This window comes from Coenobita brevimanus, chromosome 19, assembly GCF_032717465.1.
Source record: "Coenobita brevimanus isolate Jiangsu-jjx chromosome 19, ASM3271746v2, whole genome shotgun sequence".
In the NCBI taxonomy this organism is placed as follows: Eukaryota; Metazoa; Arthropoda; class Malacostraca; order Decapoda; family Coenobitidae; genus Coenobita; species Coenobita brevimanus.
In genome coordinates, this window is record NC_136972.1 from 1,574,640 (window position 1) to 1,593,438 (window position 18,799).

An 18,799-nucleotide genomic window follows, 5' to 3' on the forward strand; every position below is an offset into this window, starting at 1 on the left:
CACGAGATTACAGTGCTAGTCAAGAAGAAGCGATATGGAAAGGATGTGGAGCCTCAGCATTAACTTATCGTGTCACTGAGCTTCTAACTTGGAAGCCATCTCCATCTTGAATACAAAAGAGTACAAAGGAGTACAAAGGAAAGCAAACAGTAATAGACCTACTGATCTTTTCGAGGCTGCTTATTACAGACAAAAATACCACTATGATATCTAATTCTACAAGTTAAGGATAGTAAAGCAAGAAGGCTCTCCCCCACCCACCAAACAATCCAGTCGAAGCTGGCAGGAAAAAAGTGAGAAGGACACCTATGCAGCATGGAAAAGGTGACGTAGAATTTCCATAGGAAAGACTGAAAAGTGGTAAACTATATTCTCTTCTATATCTGTACACTGCAAGTGTCAATAAGCTACAGTGATCATTAGTAACATAGTATTTCCCTGCTATAGTTTCATCACCATCTGAAATAGAGAAAAACAGCATATATTATTCAGTCATAAAAGTGTTTAGCTGGGGATTTGAAGCGAGATACTTATCCAAGCGATTTTTGAATGTCACCACTGTACTGCAATCAGCGACATCCCTGGGCAATTTATTCCAAATGTTAACAACCCTTTTAAAGAAAAAATGCTTCACTTCATTAGACTGACAACGCTTTCCAGAAATATTATACTGTGCCCATTACCTCTAGTATATTTCGAACGATCAATTCCAAAGTGCTTGTCAGTATCCATATTGTCGATTCCTTTAATAATCTTGAATACGTGAAGCAGATCCCCTCGTAGTCTGTGCTTTGATAGGTTAAATAACTGTAGCCCATTTAATCTCTCCTCGTACGATTTGTTCCTCAGTCTGGGTATCATTTCTGTTACTCGTCGTTGCACTTTCTCTAATTTCTCTATATCTTTCCCGTAATATGATTATTATATATTGTATAAATTTAATGTTGATCTAACATGTCAAGCATTTGATTATAATATTGATTTTGATAGCCAGGGTTACGATTGAATACCTTTTTGTAACGCTCTTTTGTTTATACCATTACTTATAGTTCCGGATGTTATTTCGTCTTTGTTTTTGTTTTGGAGCGAAGGCCACAATAAAGGCACGCGGACCAGAGTTCTGAGTTTTGACTGCCCAAATCCATGTACAAGATACAACAATTGGCAACGAGGATGGGATCGTCTGGCAACTTGTAGATGGCTGGGTGTGTCTGTGGGCAATCAAGGTTGGTGTGCAGCCGTGCTGGTCGGTACTGAGGGCGTCACCTGCCCTGTTGGTCTGTTGAGCCGGAGCCCAGGGTGAGACAAGCCTCTTTGTTTTATGCTTCTGGTCACTACTAGGATTGCATCATGGCATCTGGACCTTCCCAAGTTAAGATTGAATTCTTCGACCCCACCAAGATTTCTTTTGAACTGTGGTTGAGTTTATTGGAAGCTAATTTTGACAATCTCGACATTATGGAGGATGCTAAGAAGAAAAATATTGGTATTATTATACTAGTGCACAGGGATTTGGAATCTCTATTTTACTCTTACAGATATCTAGATCTCATCATTGCGAACATATTGAACCCCAGAAACAACTTCCGCAAATGAATATTAACGCGAAAAGTGATTATTGAAAAATTTCCGAAAAATTACTCTCGACATTAAGTCTGGCGATACGTGAGATCCATTGCAGCGCGTGCCTAATGCATTGTGGTCCTGTCTCGCATGTGTCTACCATCACGTCACGGTTCACGTGACTTATGGGTAGGGCTAAAGTGTGTGTCTACTGTTATGTCAAGCGCTGTCTGCTCATGCGCGTAGTTCAAACTGATACAACCAGCGCGCAAAAATTGAATTTCAGATACGCACGATTCAGTCATGGCGAGTGGGTGCGAGGACTGCGACCTTAAGGTTAGTTTTTCTGTTGATGTGGTCTCACCTTTGGCTTGGTAGGTTAGGTTAGGTTAGGTTTAGGTTAGGTTAGTTTAGGTTAGGTTAGTTTAGGTTAGGTTAGTTTAGGTTAGGTTATTTTAGGTTAGGTTAGTTTAGGTTAGGTTAGGTTAGGTTAGGTTAGGTTAGGTTAAGGTTAGGTTAGGTTTAGGTTAGGTTAGGTTAGGTTCAGTTAGCTTGGCTTAGCTTAGTTTAGCTTAGGAGATTATGGTTTGCTGGTGACAGCGGGCAGGCAATTGTTGGTGCGAGGCAATGCGAGGCGGTGGGGAATAGGTCAGACGGCCCGGCTGGTGAAACCAAGGTATTTCTGATGGTTTTTGATGTGCTGTGAATTATTCTGACCTCCATTTCTATCGCAAATCAATCCATATTGTGATTTCCCCCACCCAAAAACCCCGGGTTCGCCCGTCTCCCCCATTCTTGTGGGTGGAACGGGGGGTGGGGGATATCTTGAAATATACTGATTTGCGGCAGAAATGAAGGTCAGATTCGTTCAAAACACATCAAAAACCATCAGAAATACCTTGGCTTCACCAAAAAAGACGTCCCTGTGCACTTGTAAAAAATTACCAAAATATTTTACTGGTATCGGTGGGTACAGAGATTTATAGTGTGTTGGGTAATATTTGTGCACCCAAACTGCCTCATACCAGGTCTCATGAGGAATTAGTGTTAGCCTTGAAGAAACATTATGATGTAAAGCCATGTTATCACCGTAGTTTGTTAGCCTTCCAGCAGAGGCTAAAAAGGGGTGATGAAAACTTAAATGTTTTGTATGCTGATCTCAAGGCTTTAGCCAAAGATTGTAATTTTGGAGACCAGTTTGACTCTAGGGTTAGGGACCAGCTTTTCATGGCAGTTAAAGAGGAAGTTTATTTTCCAAATTTAGTGGCAGAAACTATAGATCTGCAAAAGATGACCTCTTCTACGATTTTTGAGAGGATTCTGAACATGGAGAAGGCTTTCGTAACTGAGAAGAGTGATTCACAGTCGGTGAAATTGGTGAATGCTAGACTTAGAAAAGTTAATTGTAGACACTGCGGTTACCCTCATGACAGTAGAAATTGTAAATTCAGGAATCGGACCTGCCATAATTGTAAGCAGAAAGGACATTTGCAGAGAGTCTGTACTAATATGGACAAGGATTTTATAAATAAACCCAGGTATTAGGAAAAGAGTTAGGGTAAGAGATCCATCAAGGTCCTAAATGATCCTGGTGAACAGGATAGCAGTGAAGATGAGGTAGATGGAAAACTGCTGTCAGTGAAAGATAAAATATGTGTAGTAACTGCAGAAGAATTTAATTTTGTGGTTAATGACAAACTTGTTCCATTTGAGATTGATACTGGTGCAGCAGTGTCTCCCTTATCCAGACAGTGGATTGATTTGTTGCAGCTAAGGGTTGAGCCTTCCAGTAAGAGATTATGTGCTTATGATAAACTCTGACATACAGGTGAAGAGTAAGACAACTGCATCAGTAAAATACAATGGCTGTAAGGTAGTTCAGTCATTTTATGTTGTTGACTCACAGAACATCAAATTGTGTGGTATGGACCTTATGGATAAGGTTGGCATTTACATAGCTAGGGTAGATAAGAATTCCAGGGTGAACCAGATTGTGAATGCTGAAGGGTTACTAGATAAGTACTGTGTTGATTCAAGCCAGCCTATTTCAGCCATTGTAGCAAAAATTCATGTAAAAAATGATGCTTCCCCCAAATTTATGAAAGCTCGTACAGTTCCATTCTACCACAAACAGATGGTTGAGGCACCTTTGGATCAACTGGTGAAGGAAGACATATTAGAACCAGTTTCTGTTAGTGAGTGGGCTGCCCCAATTGTGCCTGTCTTCAAGGCAGATAAGAAATCTGTTCGAGTCTGTTGTGATTTTAAAAAGCTCAATAAGCAGATTCAGTGTGATAGACCCCCTCTACCAAAGATTGAAGAGTTGCTGTCAGTAATTGGTAGGGGTAAGGTGTTTTCTAAAACTGACCTTCAAAATGCTTACCTGCAAATACCTGTGGATGAGAAGAGTCAGGATCTTTGTGTGATTAACACTCATAAGGGATTATTTAAGTACAAGAGGTTACCATTTGGACTTTCCTCATCACCAGGAATATTTCAGCGTTTTATCTCTGGATTACTTGCTCAGGTAGAAGGTGTGGCAGCATATTTAGATGACATAATAATTTGTGGTATAAATAAATCTGAACATGATGAGAGACTCAAGAAGGTGCTACATATACTGCAAGAACATAATGTCCAGATAAATAAGGCCAAGTCAGAGTTGCATGTTGGGTCCATGGAATACCTAGGTTACCACATCTCAGGTGAAGGAATTAAACCATCCGCCAGGAAACTTCAGGCCATTGTAGATGCACCCTGTCCTACATCCACAGCTGAGGTACACTCCTTCATAGGGATGGTGACATATTATAGTAAGTTTGTGCCGAACTTTTCTACGAAGCTGGCACCCTTGTATGATTTGTTAAAGAAAAATGTTAAGTTTAGATGGGCAACAGTAGAACAAAGGGCCTTCCAAGGTATTAAAGATGATCTGAGAGATTCAACATTGTTAGCTAATTTTGATGGGGAGTCACCCTTTATTATTGAAGTGGATGCCTCACCTGTGGGTGTTGGTTCTGTTCTGCTGCAGAATATTAACGGTAAAGAAAAACCAGTGTATTTTGCAAGCAAAAAGTTATCCTTAGCTGAGAAAAATTACTCTCAGATTGATAGAGAAGGTCTGGCCTTAGTTTTTGCTGTTAAAAAATTCAGATACTTTTTGCTTGGAACACATTTTGTAGCCAGGACAGATCACAAACCCTTAGTTGGGTTGTTTGGTAAAGGAAAGCCAATCCCTTGTAATGCAAACTCACGAATTCAAAGATGGGCCTTATTGTTGTCTCAGTATGACTATGATCTAGTACACAAGCCAGGGAAGGATAACCTAGTGGCAGATGCCCTAAGAAGGTTACCCATTCAGGATGATATTGTTTCTGGCACTCCAGCTGAGTATGTCACATTGGTAGAGGTACTAGAGTTTGACGATATTTCTTTTGACAGTATTAGAAAATTCACTAGGAAAGAAGCATTACTTTGTCAGTTGTTAAATTGCCTCAGATTTGGTTGGACTAAGGATATTAATCCACAGTTAGCGGAGTATGCATCTGTAAAAGCTGAGTTGAGCCTGCACAATGATGTTATTTTGTACAGGAATCGAGTAGTGGTTCCTGTTGACTTGCGTTGTAAAGTACTAGAACACCTGCATGTTGGTCATAATGGTATCTCTGCTATGAAAGCAGAGGCCAGAAACTGGGTATGGTGGCCAAAGATGGATCAAGATATTGAAGAATTAACAAAATCTTGTGACATTTGTTTTAAGAATGGTAAACCACCAGCTACCCCAATCGTTTACTGGTCAAGTTCAGGTTCACCATGGTCTAGGTTACATATAGATTATGCAGGTCCAGTTGAAAATAAGTATTTTCTGGTGATTGTGGATTCATTTACAAAGTTTCTGGATGTTCATGTGACTCATTCAGTGACCTCTGCAGTAACAATTGATTTGTTGAGAAAATCTTTTTGCAATTTTGGATTGCCTGATGTAATTGTGTCAGATAATGGACCCTATTTTGTGTCCCAAGAAATGCTGCAGTTTTTGAAGAAAAATGGTATTAAACATGTAACTCCTGCTCCATATCATCCTTCATCCAATGGCTTGGCAAAAAGAGCAGCGAGGACCCTGAAAGAAGGGTTAAGAAAATTTGGCCATGGTAATTTGAATACTAGGATCTGTAGATTTTTGTACAATCAGAGGAAAACAGTCCATGCGTCAACAGGCGAATCACCTGCAGAGTTAATGTTTCACAGGAATTTTAAAATGACCATTGAGTCAGTCAAACATGAGCATCAGGACAAAGAATCATTAACTCAGCTGGATGACAAAGCTTTCAGTGATGAAAGTAAACTGTTTAAAGTAGGGGATGCAGTCTTTGTAAGGAATTATGGAAATGGAGAACCTTGGGTAAAGGGGAAGATTGTAGAGGTGTTAGGATTAAGGAATTATAGAGTTCAAGTGCAAGATTTTGGCAGCATGATATGGAACAGACATGCAGATCAGATCGTGAAAAGATTTCTTATGTCCGCTGACCATGAGAAGAACAATAATCAGATAACCCCCAATAATACACCAAATGTGAATACTAGTGTACCAAAGGAAAGCAGAGTTGTATGTTCAGTTAGACAATCAGCAGAGATTAATGAGAGTGAGGATGCCGGAGCAGGGAATGATTCAACTAACAGTGGGGGAGGAAGTAATAATGTCAATGAGTATGTCAATGTAAATGATAAACCCAAGTCTCCTGTAGGTGTGTCACATCCAACACCGGTTCGGAGTCGGTCAGGAAGGGTGATCAGACCTCCTGATAGGCTCAGTCTGTAATGTTGTTATATATTTTTTTTTAGCATTGGTTTCTTTACACAACCTAACTTTGTAGTTTTATGTCAAGTGGTTTTATACACAGAGAGTGTTTTAGTCTCTTTCTTTTAGTATTTCTCAATAAGAAGGGAGAAGTGTTATATATTAGTACCAGTATTGGATAAATTTAATGTTGATCTAACATGTCAAGCATTTGATTATAATATTAATTTTGATACCCAGGGTTACGATTGAATACCTTTTTGTAACGCTCTTTTGTTTATACCATTACTTATAGTTCCGGATGTTATTTCGTCTTTGTTTTTGTTTTGGAGCGAAGTCCACAATAAAGGCACGCAGACCAGAGTTCTGAGTTTTCACTGCCCAAATCCATGTGCAAGATACAACAATGATGACCAGAACTGCACACAATACTCTAGATGTGGACGACGCAGTGAGGAATTGTACAGGATAAGAATTATATTTTCAGATTTGAACTCAGATGATCTACATATAAATCCAACTAGTTTGTTTGGTCTCTGTATAGCTTCTGTGCACTGTTGGTTTCAGATCATCTGTTACAATTTTTCCTAGATCCTTTTCGTGGTGTACATTTTTGAGTTGAGAATGATTCATTACATAACTAAATTTTCCATTTTTACTTCCAATATTTAGAACTTTTGCATTTGTCGGTATTAAAATCTATTTGCCATTTTTCAGCCCATTCAAACAATTTATCAAGATCCCTTTGAATCAGTAATCTTTGTTCTGGGATATCTGCTCTGTTACCAATCTTTGTATCATCAGCAAATTTTGATAATTTACAAAACACACCTTCACCAGTGTAGTATATATAAATCAAGAACAAAATAGGACCCAAAACTAAGCCTTGCGGTACTCCACTTATAACATTTTTCCAGTCTGATTTCTTACCATTGACTACAACTCTTTGTTTACGATTCACAAGCCAGCTTTCAGTCCATCTTAGTACACTGCCACCGATACCATAGATGTGCAGTTTCTCAACAAGTTGAATATGTGGAACCTTATCAAATGCGTTTCTGAAATCAGGCCAAATGACATCGACTGATTTAGTGCTGTCATACATGTTGGTAACACTGAAAAAATACAGTAGATTAGTAAGACATGAATGCTTATTTCAGAATCCATACTGAGAGTCTTTGATGAGATTGTTCTGTTATAAATGTTTGACCAATTAATCTCTAAATATGGTTGCTAACAACCTGCAAACAACTGATGTCAGGCTTATTGGTCTTTAATTGCTGGGTTGAGATTTGTCTCCCTTTTTTTAAAATCACAGTTACATTAGCTAATTTCCAGCTGCTCGGTACAGTGCCGCTTCTGAGAGAGATATTGAATATATATGATAAGGGCTTCACTATTTCATATTTTGCCTCCTTTAAGGCTCTTGGAGATATTCTATCTGTCCCTGGTGTTTTATTTATCTTAAGTTTACTTAGTTCAAGGAGAACATCTCCGTCACTGATAATTTCTTTGAGTGTGTTGTCTTTATCTACGTGTGCGGAGGACTGTTTGGATAGAGCATGAACTTTCTACTGTAATACAGATGTGTCGAAAAAACAAACACTAGCTTCCGATGCTTGTCACGAAAAAGCGATATGGGAAGGATGTGGAGCCATAGCATTGTCTTATCCTATCACTGAGCTACATTAATCAAAAGGACAGAAATCTAAGCCAAGTTAAGGTAAAAGGAGTATAGAGGAAAAGTAGGCATACAAGGTAACTCGAAATTCTCACAGAATACCCGGATCCATTTAATTTGGGTCCGTATTCTCTTTGGGCAAGGAAGCTCCCTAGCACCTCTTAACGATTTATTTTCGAAACCACTCATTAATAACCTCCTTCGTGTTTCATATATCCTTTAAATGTCGACGTAGATTGTATGAATAACACTCAATAATACAATTATTAACGGAACAGTATCAGAAATAAAGCAGTAAGGAAGAGGTGTTAGTAAGCTTCCTAACCGCACAAGAATACCAGCCTTTTTCTCACCGGCACCCTCATGACCCCGCAAAATTTGTACGGTTCCCTTGCATAATTCGTACTTTCCCCTGACCCTTTCTTGTGCATGGGAAGAGTCTTTATTGATGTAAGGGTTACTGAAGGCTATATGGAACACCTGCAGTTCTGGGAGGGTCCTTATTGATGTAAGGGTTATTGAAGGCTATATATAACATCTGCAGTTCTAAGTCTCCTGCAAGATTAATAAAATCGACTAAGTAGCTACTACAATGAAGTGGAAAATACGTTATTAGAGTGAAGTGATGAGCTGTTTATTATTATTATTATTATTATTATCATTACTATTATTATTATTACTATTATATTAGCCAATAGTTCGTAAAAAGTCAGTTGGAATTATATTTGTTTGACAAAATGCTTTTACAGCACTAAGATATGGCATAGGCACAGTGTAATTCTCTCTCTCTCTCTCTCTCTCTCTCTCTCTCTCTCTCTCTATCTCGTGTGTATGTGTGTGTGAAATTGTCTGTCTTTAGCTGTCGCTATCAATCTACCTATCTACGAGTATCTAGGTTGGTAAACAGAGAGACAGATTGATAGGTAGGTAGGTTGAGAGGTAGATTGGTAGCTATATCACTACAAGGATATCTTGATACAAAATTGTATCTCAGTTTATTTTTGCATGCATATATAACTGGTGTAGTGATGGTTGAAGGTTGAAATGTGAATATGGTATAGATCCCTTCAGGTAATTTCAAGTGATGGTAATGATAGGGGAGGGGGGTAGATGGATAACGGTAAAGGAAAATTTGGTCATGATTAGTGACAAAGGAAAATGTTTTGTCACGATTTAGAGTATATACTGTACGTTGATTTCCACTTGACTGAGTATGCAATTTGGAACTTATATGAGATGAAAAAGAAGTGTGTGAAGATGAAGATATCTAATCATTAATGTAAGAATGATGTTTAGGTTGATACACTTATGTCACACTGGATTGCAAGGAAGGGTTAATAAAGAGTAAAGTTTCTGTCATGATGGTTCTGGCAGTAAGGAATCGTTGTAGCGTTTAATTATGGGTAGGATAAATAATCTCTTGAATCGCGTGACACATTCTGTATTTCATTCTTGTTATCCACGGACAGTTTTATTCAGACAGACTTCTGGACATGGAAGAGTCAGTTGTAGCCTTCACCAACTCCTGAAGCACATGGGCTTTCCCTTAAGACTGAACTAAATCGTCTGGTAGTAGCTAAAGTGACAAGGTACTCGGAGCGAAAGGGTTGAAATGTTTTGCCTCAGCAGGTGTCAGCGATACGGAGCTTAAAGGATCACGGAAGACAACAGGGGGATCAACCAACACACCCATGTCCTTTTGGGGGGTTATTCTTGCTACCTTCAGACGATTTTATTCAGCTTCTGGGAGACCCTCTGTAATGAAGGGCCCATATTTTCGTTGGATAAGGAGACTCCCTAACACCTCTTCCTTAGCGATTCACTTTTCGATATGGCTGGTTAATATACTCTTGTTACGATATTTTTTCCAGCGTATGACGATGTTAGAGGGATTTACATAACACACAACAGGGGAGGTAGGTATAATAAGCAAAATAAATCGCTTAGGAAATGGTGTTAGGGAGCTTTCTTAATCAACCTGAATACGGGCCTAGATGTAACTAAAGACCCTAGCCTCTCAAGTTCAGAAAAGGTTTATCAGAAGTTGAATAAACTCGTCTGAAGATAAGCAAAAATAAACTAAAATAAAAACGCCATATTCATGTACTGTTAAAGCCATAATCTCGTCGGTTAAGGAGACTCCCTAACACCACCTTCTTAGCGATTTATTCTTGGATACGGCTGGTTCTGGTGATATTAGAATGATTTAAATAACATGATAGAGGACGGCAGGGCGTAATATACAAAATAAATCGCTTAGAAAGAGGTGTTAGGGAGCTTCCTTAACCTACGAGAATACGAGCCTAGGGGTAACTACAGACTCTACTCTTCCCAGTTTGTATAAGTTTCTCCAGAGCTGAATAAAATCGTCCGAAAATAGCAAGAATAAATCAAGAAAAAACAGCCATCTTGGTACATGGTTAAGTGTGTAGTGGAGTGTTAATGTGTTTGTGTGTATGTGGCAGGTGCGGCGGTGCGGTACAGCATCACGGGCGGCAACAGGGACGGCCTCTTCACCATCGACCAGCACACCGGCATCATCACCCTCGCCGCAGCCCTCGACCACGAAACACACACCACGGTGAGAAGGGCATCAGATTCTCATACTTATTAACACATACCACGGTGAGAAGGGCATCAGGTTCTCATACTTATTAACACATACCACGGTGAGAAGGGCAGCAGATTCTCATACTTATTCCCAACACATACCACGGTGAGAAGGGCATCAGATTCTTATACTTATTAACACATACCACGGTGAGAAGGGTACAGATTCTTATACTTATTAACACATACCACAGTGAGAAGGGCATCAGATTCTAATACTTACATACCACGATGAGAAGGGCATCAGATTCTTATACTTATTCCCAACACATACCACGGTGAGAAGGGCATTAGATTCATATACTTATTAACATATACCACGGTGAGAAGGGCATTAGATTCTTATACTTATTAACACATACCACGGTGAGAAGGGCATCAGATTCTTATACTTGTTCTCAACACATACGAAGGTGAGATGGGGCACAGCCTCTTACACTTATTCTCAACACATACCACGGTGCGAAGGGAATCAGATTCTTATACTTATTTTCATTACATATCACGGTAAGACGAGGAGATAAATTCTTATACTTATTCTCCCTGTGTCTACACAACTTAGGAGACAATTTTGGAGAGCTTAGATATAATGTCGTATCTGAAGTTGCACATGTGTCGTTGCATCTCTCCTCAAGCGATTTATTCTTCATATTGCACTTTCATGTTTTTTTTTTTTTTTTTTCTGCATGCTACATTCTTTTTTAGTATCGAAAGTTTGAATCAATATGCACACGGGAATATTCAGGTGCGCCGTGCAGATAAATCGCTAATGAGGAAGTGTTAAGTAATTTCCAGATTCACCCTTTTCCACACGCCTGTCCAAACTGGTTGTAATTTTCTGAAGGTGACAGGAATGAAAAATATCGGAGTAAAGGGGTGAAATGCAAGGCTCTCTTCCTCTCGACCGGGCGAATTTTTGTGTGTTATTGGGACGGCTCAGTCAGTGTTATTAGTGTCTCCCTTGCATCATTTATGCATTTCCTGTTTCCACTGCCACGCCCGCACCAGCAGACTGAGTCACAACACATTAGATACCTCCGGATGAGTTACCAGAGGAGCGCTATTTGCTGTTCACCCTATACATGATGCTTTACCTCAAAAGACCTGTGAAGCAGAAAGTTAAGAATATTCTCTCTCTCTCTCTCTCTCTCTCTCTCTCTCTCTCTCTCTCTCTCTCTCTCTTCATATGTTTCAGTAAAGATAAAGAAAAAAAAAGTGAGCTGCTGCTGGTACGGGGAAGTCAAAGAATAGTGCTGAGCGTGAGAGAAGCCTGACTACCCAACAACAGATTTCCCAACTGTTATACAGATCATTCTTACAGCTGCTTCATACAACTGGGTTTACAATAAGGCATATACTTTAAATAAATGGTGATTTTTTTTTTAGCCAGAGAGTTAAGTTGTAATTTCACCAACCCCTTCATTTCTAAGTGTATTGTTCTTAATTTATTAAGATCGTTTGCAAATAGTCAAAATAAACTAAGAAGTACATCATTTAATTGACGGGGTTAGGTTTACTGCGATATGGCATTTACCGCACAGTGTGACATGTAATTTCTCCTTTCAAAATATTCACGGGGCATATGTATGTGTGTGACAGTTTGTGATAGCAAGGTTTGATTATACTGAGGGCCTGGCTGCACCCGGATTGGATTTTCATATTTGAATGCAGTCTCAATGCATTGCATAGAAATGGGATGCCCAGAAGGCTATATTAAAGCTGTGCAAGTGACGCTCAAGATGTGGCAATATGAAACATCGATAGATAATGTGAGAGGGAGAGTAAAACGTGCAGTGTGTGGCAGTGGGGACGACTTGTTACAGAGTTTGGTTGTGAATCAGCACCAACAAAGCATATAAATGAAAACGTGATATGGAACTTGTGGGAGACGGTCAAATGTGAGAGGGAAGGGTCAGAATGGGACTAACAAAGATAATGGAGAATCGTAGTGGATATTTAGACACTTTTTTTCATCGTGACTGCTTAAAAGGTGAAATGTAGTGATGAAGCTGTACCGAGAGATAAATGCAAAGGCGTCGGTAACACTGAGAGAACCATTGAGAACTGCAGTGACTGATTGAAATTTTCTTGTCCCTGTGCCAGCACGAGCTTGTGGTGTGGGGTGAGGGCGGGGGCGGCGGCGCCACCACGCTGGTGCAGGTGAGGGTGGCCGACGTCAACGACAACCCGCCATACTTCCCTCACCCGCGGCCAGAGGTCACCGTCGTCGAGGAGGACCACCACCACCTGCCCGCCACCATCGCCAAGGTACGTGACCACCCCCACGACCATGGTAGGTGACCAGGCCCACTACCATGGTAGGTGACCAGACCCACGACCATGGTAGGTGACCAGACCCACGACCATGGTAGGTGACCAGACCCACGACCATGGTAGGTGACCAGACCCACGACTATGGTAGGTGACCAGACCCACGGCCATGGCAGGTGACCAGACCCACGATTATGGTGGGTGACAAGGCTCATCACCATGGTAGGTGACCAGTCCCAGGATCATGACAGGTGACCAGGCCAAGGATGGTAGGTGACTAGGCTTAGAACTATGGTAGGTGGTGAAGGCCAGAACCATGGCAGGAGATGAGGGGCAGGACCATGGCAGGTTGTAACATGATGATGTAGGTGGCGAGGGGCAGGACCATGGTAGTTGACGGAAACAGGACCGTGGTAGGTCACAGGGAATCAGAACAATGACAGGTCATCATGAGGGGCCAGGACCATTATAGGTCACGAGCGACCAAGACCAGAGTAGGTCGCCAGGTGGCCATATCAATGGTACGTAGCGAGGGGCCAGGGTCATGGTAGATCTTGAGGGGCCAGGACAGCAGTAGGTCACGAGTTACTGTTAAGTTGAGAGTGGAGTCAGTGCATCGGCCACAGTAAAGCAGTGAAGATCCCTGCCACTGTAAAGAGCCAAGGGACCTTCATGGCAGGGCGTGAGAGAAGCAGTACGGCAAAGGGCAAAGACGGATGTCCATCATTTTCCTTCTACCATCAACAGGGCAGCTGGGCAGGCAGGGCGAGGGACACCACCAACTCTCCACCGTCATCACGATACCAATGGGTTGGGGGTAAGGGAGGTAGAGGTCCAGGGAGGGATAGTGGATATTGGACTGGCAGTGAAGTGGGACCATACTGTGTAGCACAGTGGGCGACCCCAAGTACAGGTAGAGAGATAATATGAGATTACCCCGCATATATATATATATATATATATATATATATATATATATATATATATATATATATATATATATATATATATATATATATAAATGTATGTGTATTATTGGAAGGAACGGTTTGCAGGCCCCTGGCCTTTGGTTCCTTATTTCTTGCATAAAAATATATAGATAGAGAGATAGATAGAAAGAAATAGATACAGAGAGAGAGAGAGAGAGTCAGTCTCTAAATACGTTTGTGTGAAGCTACAGAACGTGGTGAATGTTTCTGACGTATCCGATAGAGCCAGGGTTCCGGGGGCTAGAACGATCAGTGAATGGAAGTGTTACCCATAGGATTGAGCAAATTTGGGCTGTCTGGACATTGCCACTCCTCACCCTGCCCTAGGGCGGGAAAGAAAGTCCGGATGATGATGATTTTATATATATATTGTTACGGAACAGCGAAAGATAATGCACACTTTAAGTGAGAATACTAAAAATCACTACTGTCCTGTAAAGTTCCAGGTTCAAAACAAAAGAGTTAGGTAAAATTACAAGTTAAAGTTTAATGCTCAAACTAACAACAAAACATTCAGGATTTATAAGGATAATGTAATGGCAAAAAACAGGTTAAATATATGGTTAACTGCAATAGCCTCTATTAACACGAAATTAGCAAGAGTAAATTTATCTAAGTCAGCCCTGATAAAATTAAAATACACTGGGTAATGCTCAGTTAATGCAAGATAAATAATTACAGATACAAACTATTATTACCACTGGCTGACAAAATGAATTACAAAAACTTTACTAGGCCTACAAATCAACACCTTATGCTATACAGTACAAGAACAAAATGCAATAACACTTATACTCAAATCACACAGCTGCTAGATGGTTGGAGACTTCCTGAGAAACTCACAATAATAATAACTGTACAGGGGAGGACAGAGATGTGAACAAAATGAGGAGCAGATCTAAGTGGCAATGATGCAGAGACTGAGCTCATTATATAGGGGCCAGCAGAGCTTGATACAACTTGTAAGAAGGACGCGCAAATGAAGCCATGGGGACAAAAAGCTGACAATCCCGCACTGAACAACAGAAAGGACGACTTACTCTACTATAACGGTAGAAGGGGGGGACTGAGGCAGAACACGCTCGTGATCAAACATGCAGCATACTGTGCGTTAAAATTACACAAAGGATGATGAAATCATAGGCTATGTAACATCTCCCCACAAAGAAAAAAGAAATTTACAAAGGAAATTTCTTATTACTCTAAAACAATCTGTATATGGCATTACAGAACATGCAAAAGTCTTTCCTAGTGTTACAAAACATGAGATCTCCCTAGCACGTTCAGTCATAGGTACTTGCCAGTATCCCTTTAACAAATCAAACTTACTTATGTACCTAGCCTTTCCGATCTTGTCTATGCAATCTTCCACACGAGGGAGAGGGTAAGTGTCTGTTTTGGTTATCTGATTAACACGTCTGTAGTCGATGCAAAGCCACTGTGACCCATCTGGCTTAGGGACTAGAGTGACAGGAGAACTCCACTCGCTCTGACAGGGCTCAGTCATCTTGTGGTCCAACAGGTAGCCAAGCTCCTTCTCGATAAGAGGAACTTTCACTGGGTTCACACGGTGAGGAGGCAATTTAATTGGCAACCAACATCGACATCATGCATCAACACAGTGGTTCTTCCTGGAGTGGCACGGAACACTTGCGGGTACTCCTGCAGTAATGCCGAAAACTCCTGCCTTTCCTTGGGAGGTAGATGAGAAAGCTTAGTCTGGAGATCATTCATGATATCAGGATTCTTCCCCAAACTATCACTCAGGCACATACTGCATGGGAGAGCTTCACTTGCAGACTTGGGTGGAACAGCTACAGTGCAGACTGGATTATTTTCGTCCCGCCTGTGATATAACTTTAGCATGTTGATGTGACATAGTTGCTTGCTCTTTCTACGATCTGGTGTGGCGATGACATAGTTGACATCACTGAGTTTCTTCTCCACGAAATAAGGACCACTAAACTTGGCTTGAAGAGGTTGCCCATGCACCGGTAGCAGAATCAAAACCTGATCTCCTGGCTGAAAGTGGCGTAACCTGGACTTCTTATCATACCAAGTCTTCATCTTCTCCTGAGCAGCTCATAAATTCTCTCTCGCCAGCTGTAAAGCAGTGGACAGCCGTTCTTTGAACTTCATCACATACTCCAGCAGGTTGACGTCATCTTCCTCCGACAGCCAGCATTCCTTGAGTAACTTAAGGGGTCCTCTTACTTCATGGCCAAACAGTAGTTCAAAAGGTGAGAAGCCCAGTGATTCATTTGGAGATTCTCTTGCAGCAAACACAACGAATGGAAGACCTTTATCCCAGTCTTTCTGATGTTCCAAACAGTATTTCTTGAGCATCGATTTGAGTGTTTGATGATATCTCTCCAACGCTCCTTGGGTCTGGGGATGGTAAGCTGAAGACGTGATCTGGGTGATGCCCAACTCTTTCAGAGACTGCTTGAAAACATTTGACATGAAATTACTTCCCCGGTCTGACTGTACCTCCTTGGGCAGACCAAACTTTGTGAAGAACCCTAGCATTTCCTTAACCACGTTCTTTGCCGAGATATTTCTAAGTGGAATGGCTTCAGGATAACGAGTAGCCATATCAATCAGGGTCAACACATAAGAAAATCCTGAAGAAGTCTTAGGAAGAGGGCCCACAATATCCACCAACACACGGGTGAAAGGCACCTCAAAAGTAGGAATGGGAACTAGAGGTGCAACCTTTTCGGTCTGATTACACTTCCCCACAACTTGACAGGTGTGACAAGACTTACAATACCAGGAAACATCCCTGAAGATACCTGGCCAGTAGAAGTGTTTCAAAATGCGTGCCACAGTCTTCCTCACTCCAAGGTGTCCTGCCAAACTGGAATCATGAGCCACTCTAATGATATCCTGCCTACAAACACGAGGGATGACAACTTGATGTACAACCTCCCATTCACAGTCGGCTGATGCTGTTGGGGGTCTCCACTTCCTCATAAGTACTCCTGACTTTACATAATAACAAGTAGAAGCACCGGCTGACTCTTCTTCACTGTAAGCAGAGTTAGCTAGACCTTTCAACTCAGGGTCAGCAACCTGCAACTCAACCAACTCTTGACGAGACAAATTATCAACACTACGGGGTACTGTCTCATCTGGTGAGTGGTCCAAATTAGCAAGAAAAGTGTCAGCTAGGATAACATCATCATCATCATTATCCTCTAAATCACCAGTAACTTTAGACTTAGCCCTAGTGACAGCACATGCAGGGAACACATCAGGGACATCACAATCATGGGTCGCAGCCACTGGCTCACCAGACAACTGAGGAGCTGGACACACTTGACTTCCACCAATATCATTTCCAAGTAAGAAAGTTACACCTGACATTGGGAGTGTCTCAACCAACCCAACCATAACGGAACCATTAAAAAAAACAGACTCTAAATTCACTCTGCACAGAGGGACAGAGAAGTAATTATTCCCTACACCTTGTAAGATTACAGTTTCATAAGAGGAATTAACATTAGAGCCTAGAACACTGGTCAGCATAAGGGATTGGCAAGCACCTGTATCACGATATATTTTAACTGATTTCCTGTCATTACTGTCCAGAGGACTGACAAAACCATCAGACAGGAAATTAGCACATGAACTCTTGAGAGTGTCACCCACGTTACTGCTCAAAAGAGGAGCTCCATCATGAGAATTTAAGTTACCCCTCAAAGCAGGTTCAGTTAACTCAGTTAAAGAATTATGGGAACTCTCAAGGGTGGACACTAGACCAATTGACTGAATATTTAAAGACTCCTTTTTGTTCACATCACGCTGTCTCCTGAAACATTTCTCCGTAGTATGACCAAGCTTACTACAATAAGTACATTTACTTTTCTGAAATCTAGAGGTGAAGCTGGTATTTACTTCCTGAGAAACATCATCTTTATTCTCTTTCCTGTTACCTGTACTCTGAGTAGAGGCAACGTACTTACTCTCAGCTTTCCCTTTTTCTTTAGAATATCTCTTGTGAGTGAGAACATATTCATCAGCTAAAACTGCAGCATCAGACAAATTATCTATTCTTTTCTCATCAAGATATAGGCTTACATCTTTATAAATACACCTTTTGAAGTCCTCCAGCAAAATCATCTGCTTAAATTTACCAAAATCAGAATCCACATTCTTAGAATTTAACCACTGCTCTAACAGATCTTCTTTGATTTTTGCATACTCAACATGGGATTGCTTATCTTGCTTGTAAGTTGTCCTAAATTTTACTCTATAGGCTTCAGGAACAAGCTCATAGGCCTTAAGAATCAAGCTCTTAACTACATCATAATTATCAGATTGATCCTGAGGCAAAGATGCATAAGTTACTTGAGCTTTACCGGTGAGAACAGTTTGAAGGAGTACTGGCCAATACTCCTTGGGCCAATTAAAACCTGTAGCTACCCTCTCAAACAACTGAAAATACTTTGTTAAATCAGATTCATTAAAAGGAGGGACAAGTTTAACATTTTTAGCCACATCAAAATCATCAGAGCTAGATGATCCAGTTCCACCTTGTCTCATGCGATACTCATGGTCTGCCTGAATCCTGGCAAGTTCAATTTGTGCCTGAGCCTGTACCTGTGCCTCTTGAATACGAGCATTTGCGTGAAATTCAGCCTCCTGAATACGAGCCTGAGACTCCGCCTCCTTAGCATTTGCTTGAAATTCAGCCTCCCGAATACGAGCCTGAGACTCCGCCTCCTTAACCTGAGACTCCGCCTCCTTAGCCTGAGACTCAGCCTCCTTAGCACGTGCTTGAAATTCAGCCTCCTTAACACGAGCCTCCTGCAGGGCTAGCTGTAACTTAGCTAATTCAATCTGCGTTTGCTCATTTGGAGGAGTTATATTAAACAAGCTTTT

At 41.0% G+C, this 18,799-nt stretch overlaps 1 protein-coding gene across 1 annotated transcript in view; it reads left to right on the forward strand.

Moving 5' to 3' along the window:
* The window catches only part of LOC145391604 (putative neural-cadherin 2), a 187,059-nt gene that overhangs the window by 42,162 nt on the left and 126,098 nt on the right, over nt 1-18,799 (forward strand). The window contains exons 3-4 of the mRNA XM_080266148.1: nt 10,508-10,623; nt 12,756-12,920. Of these exons, the coding sequence (XP_080122274.1) occupies nt 10,508-10,623; nt 12,756-12,920 (281 nt within the window). The remainder of the gene's footprint in view (nt 1-10,507; nt 10,624-12,755; nt 12,921-18,799) is intronic.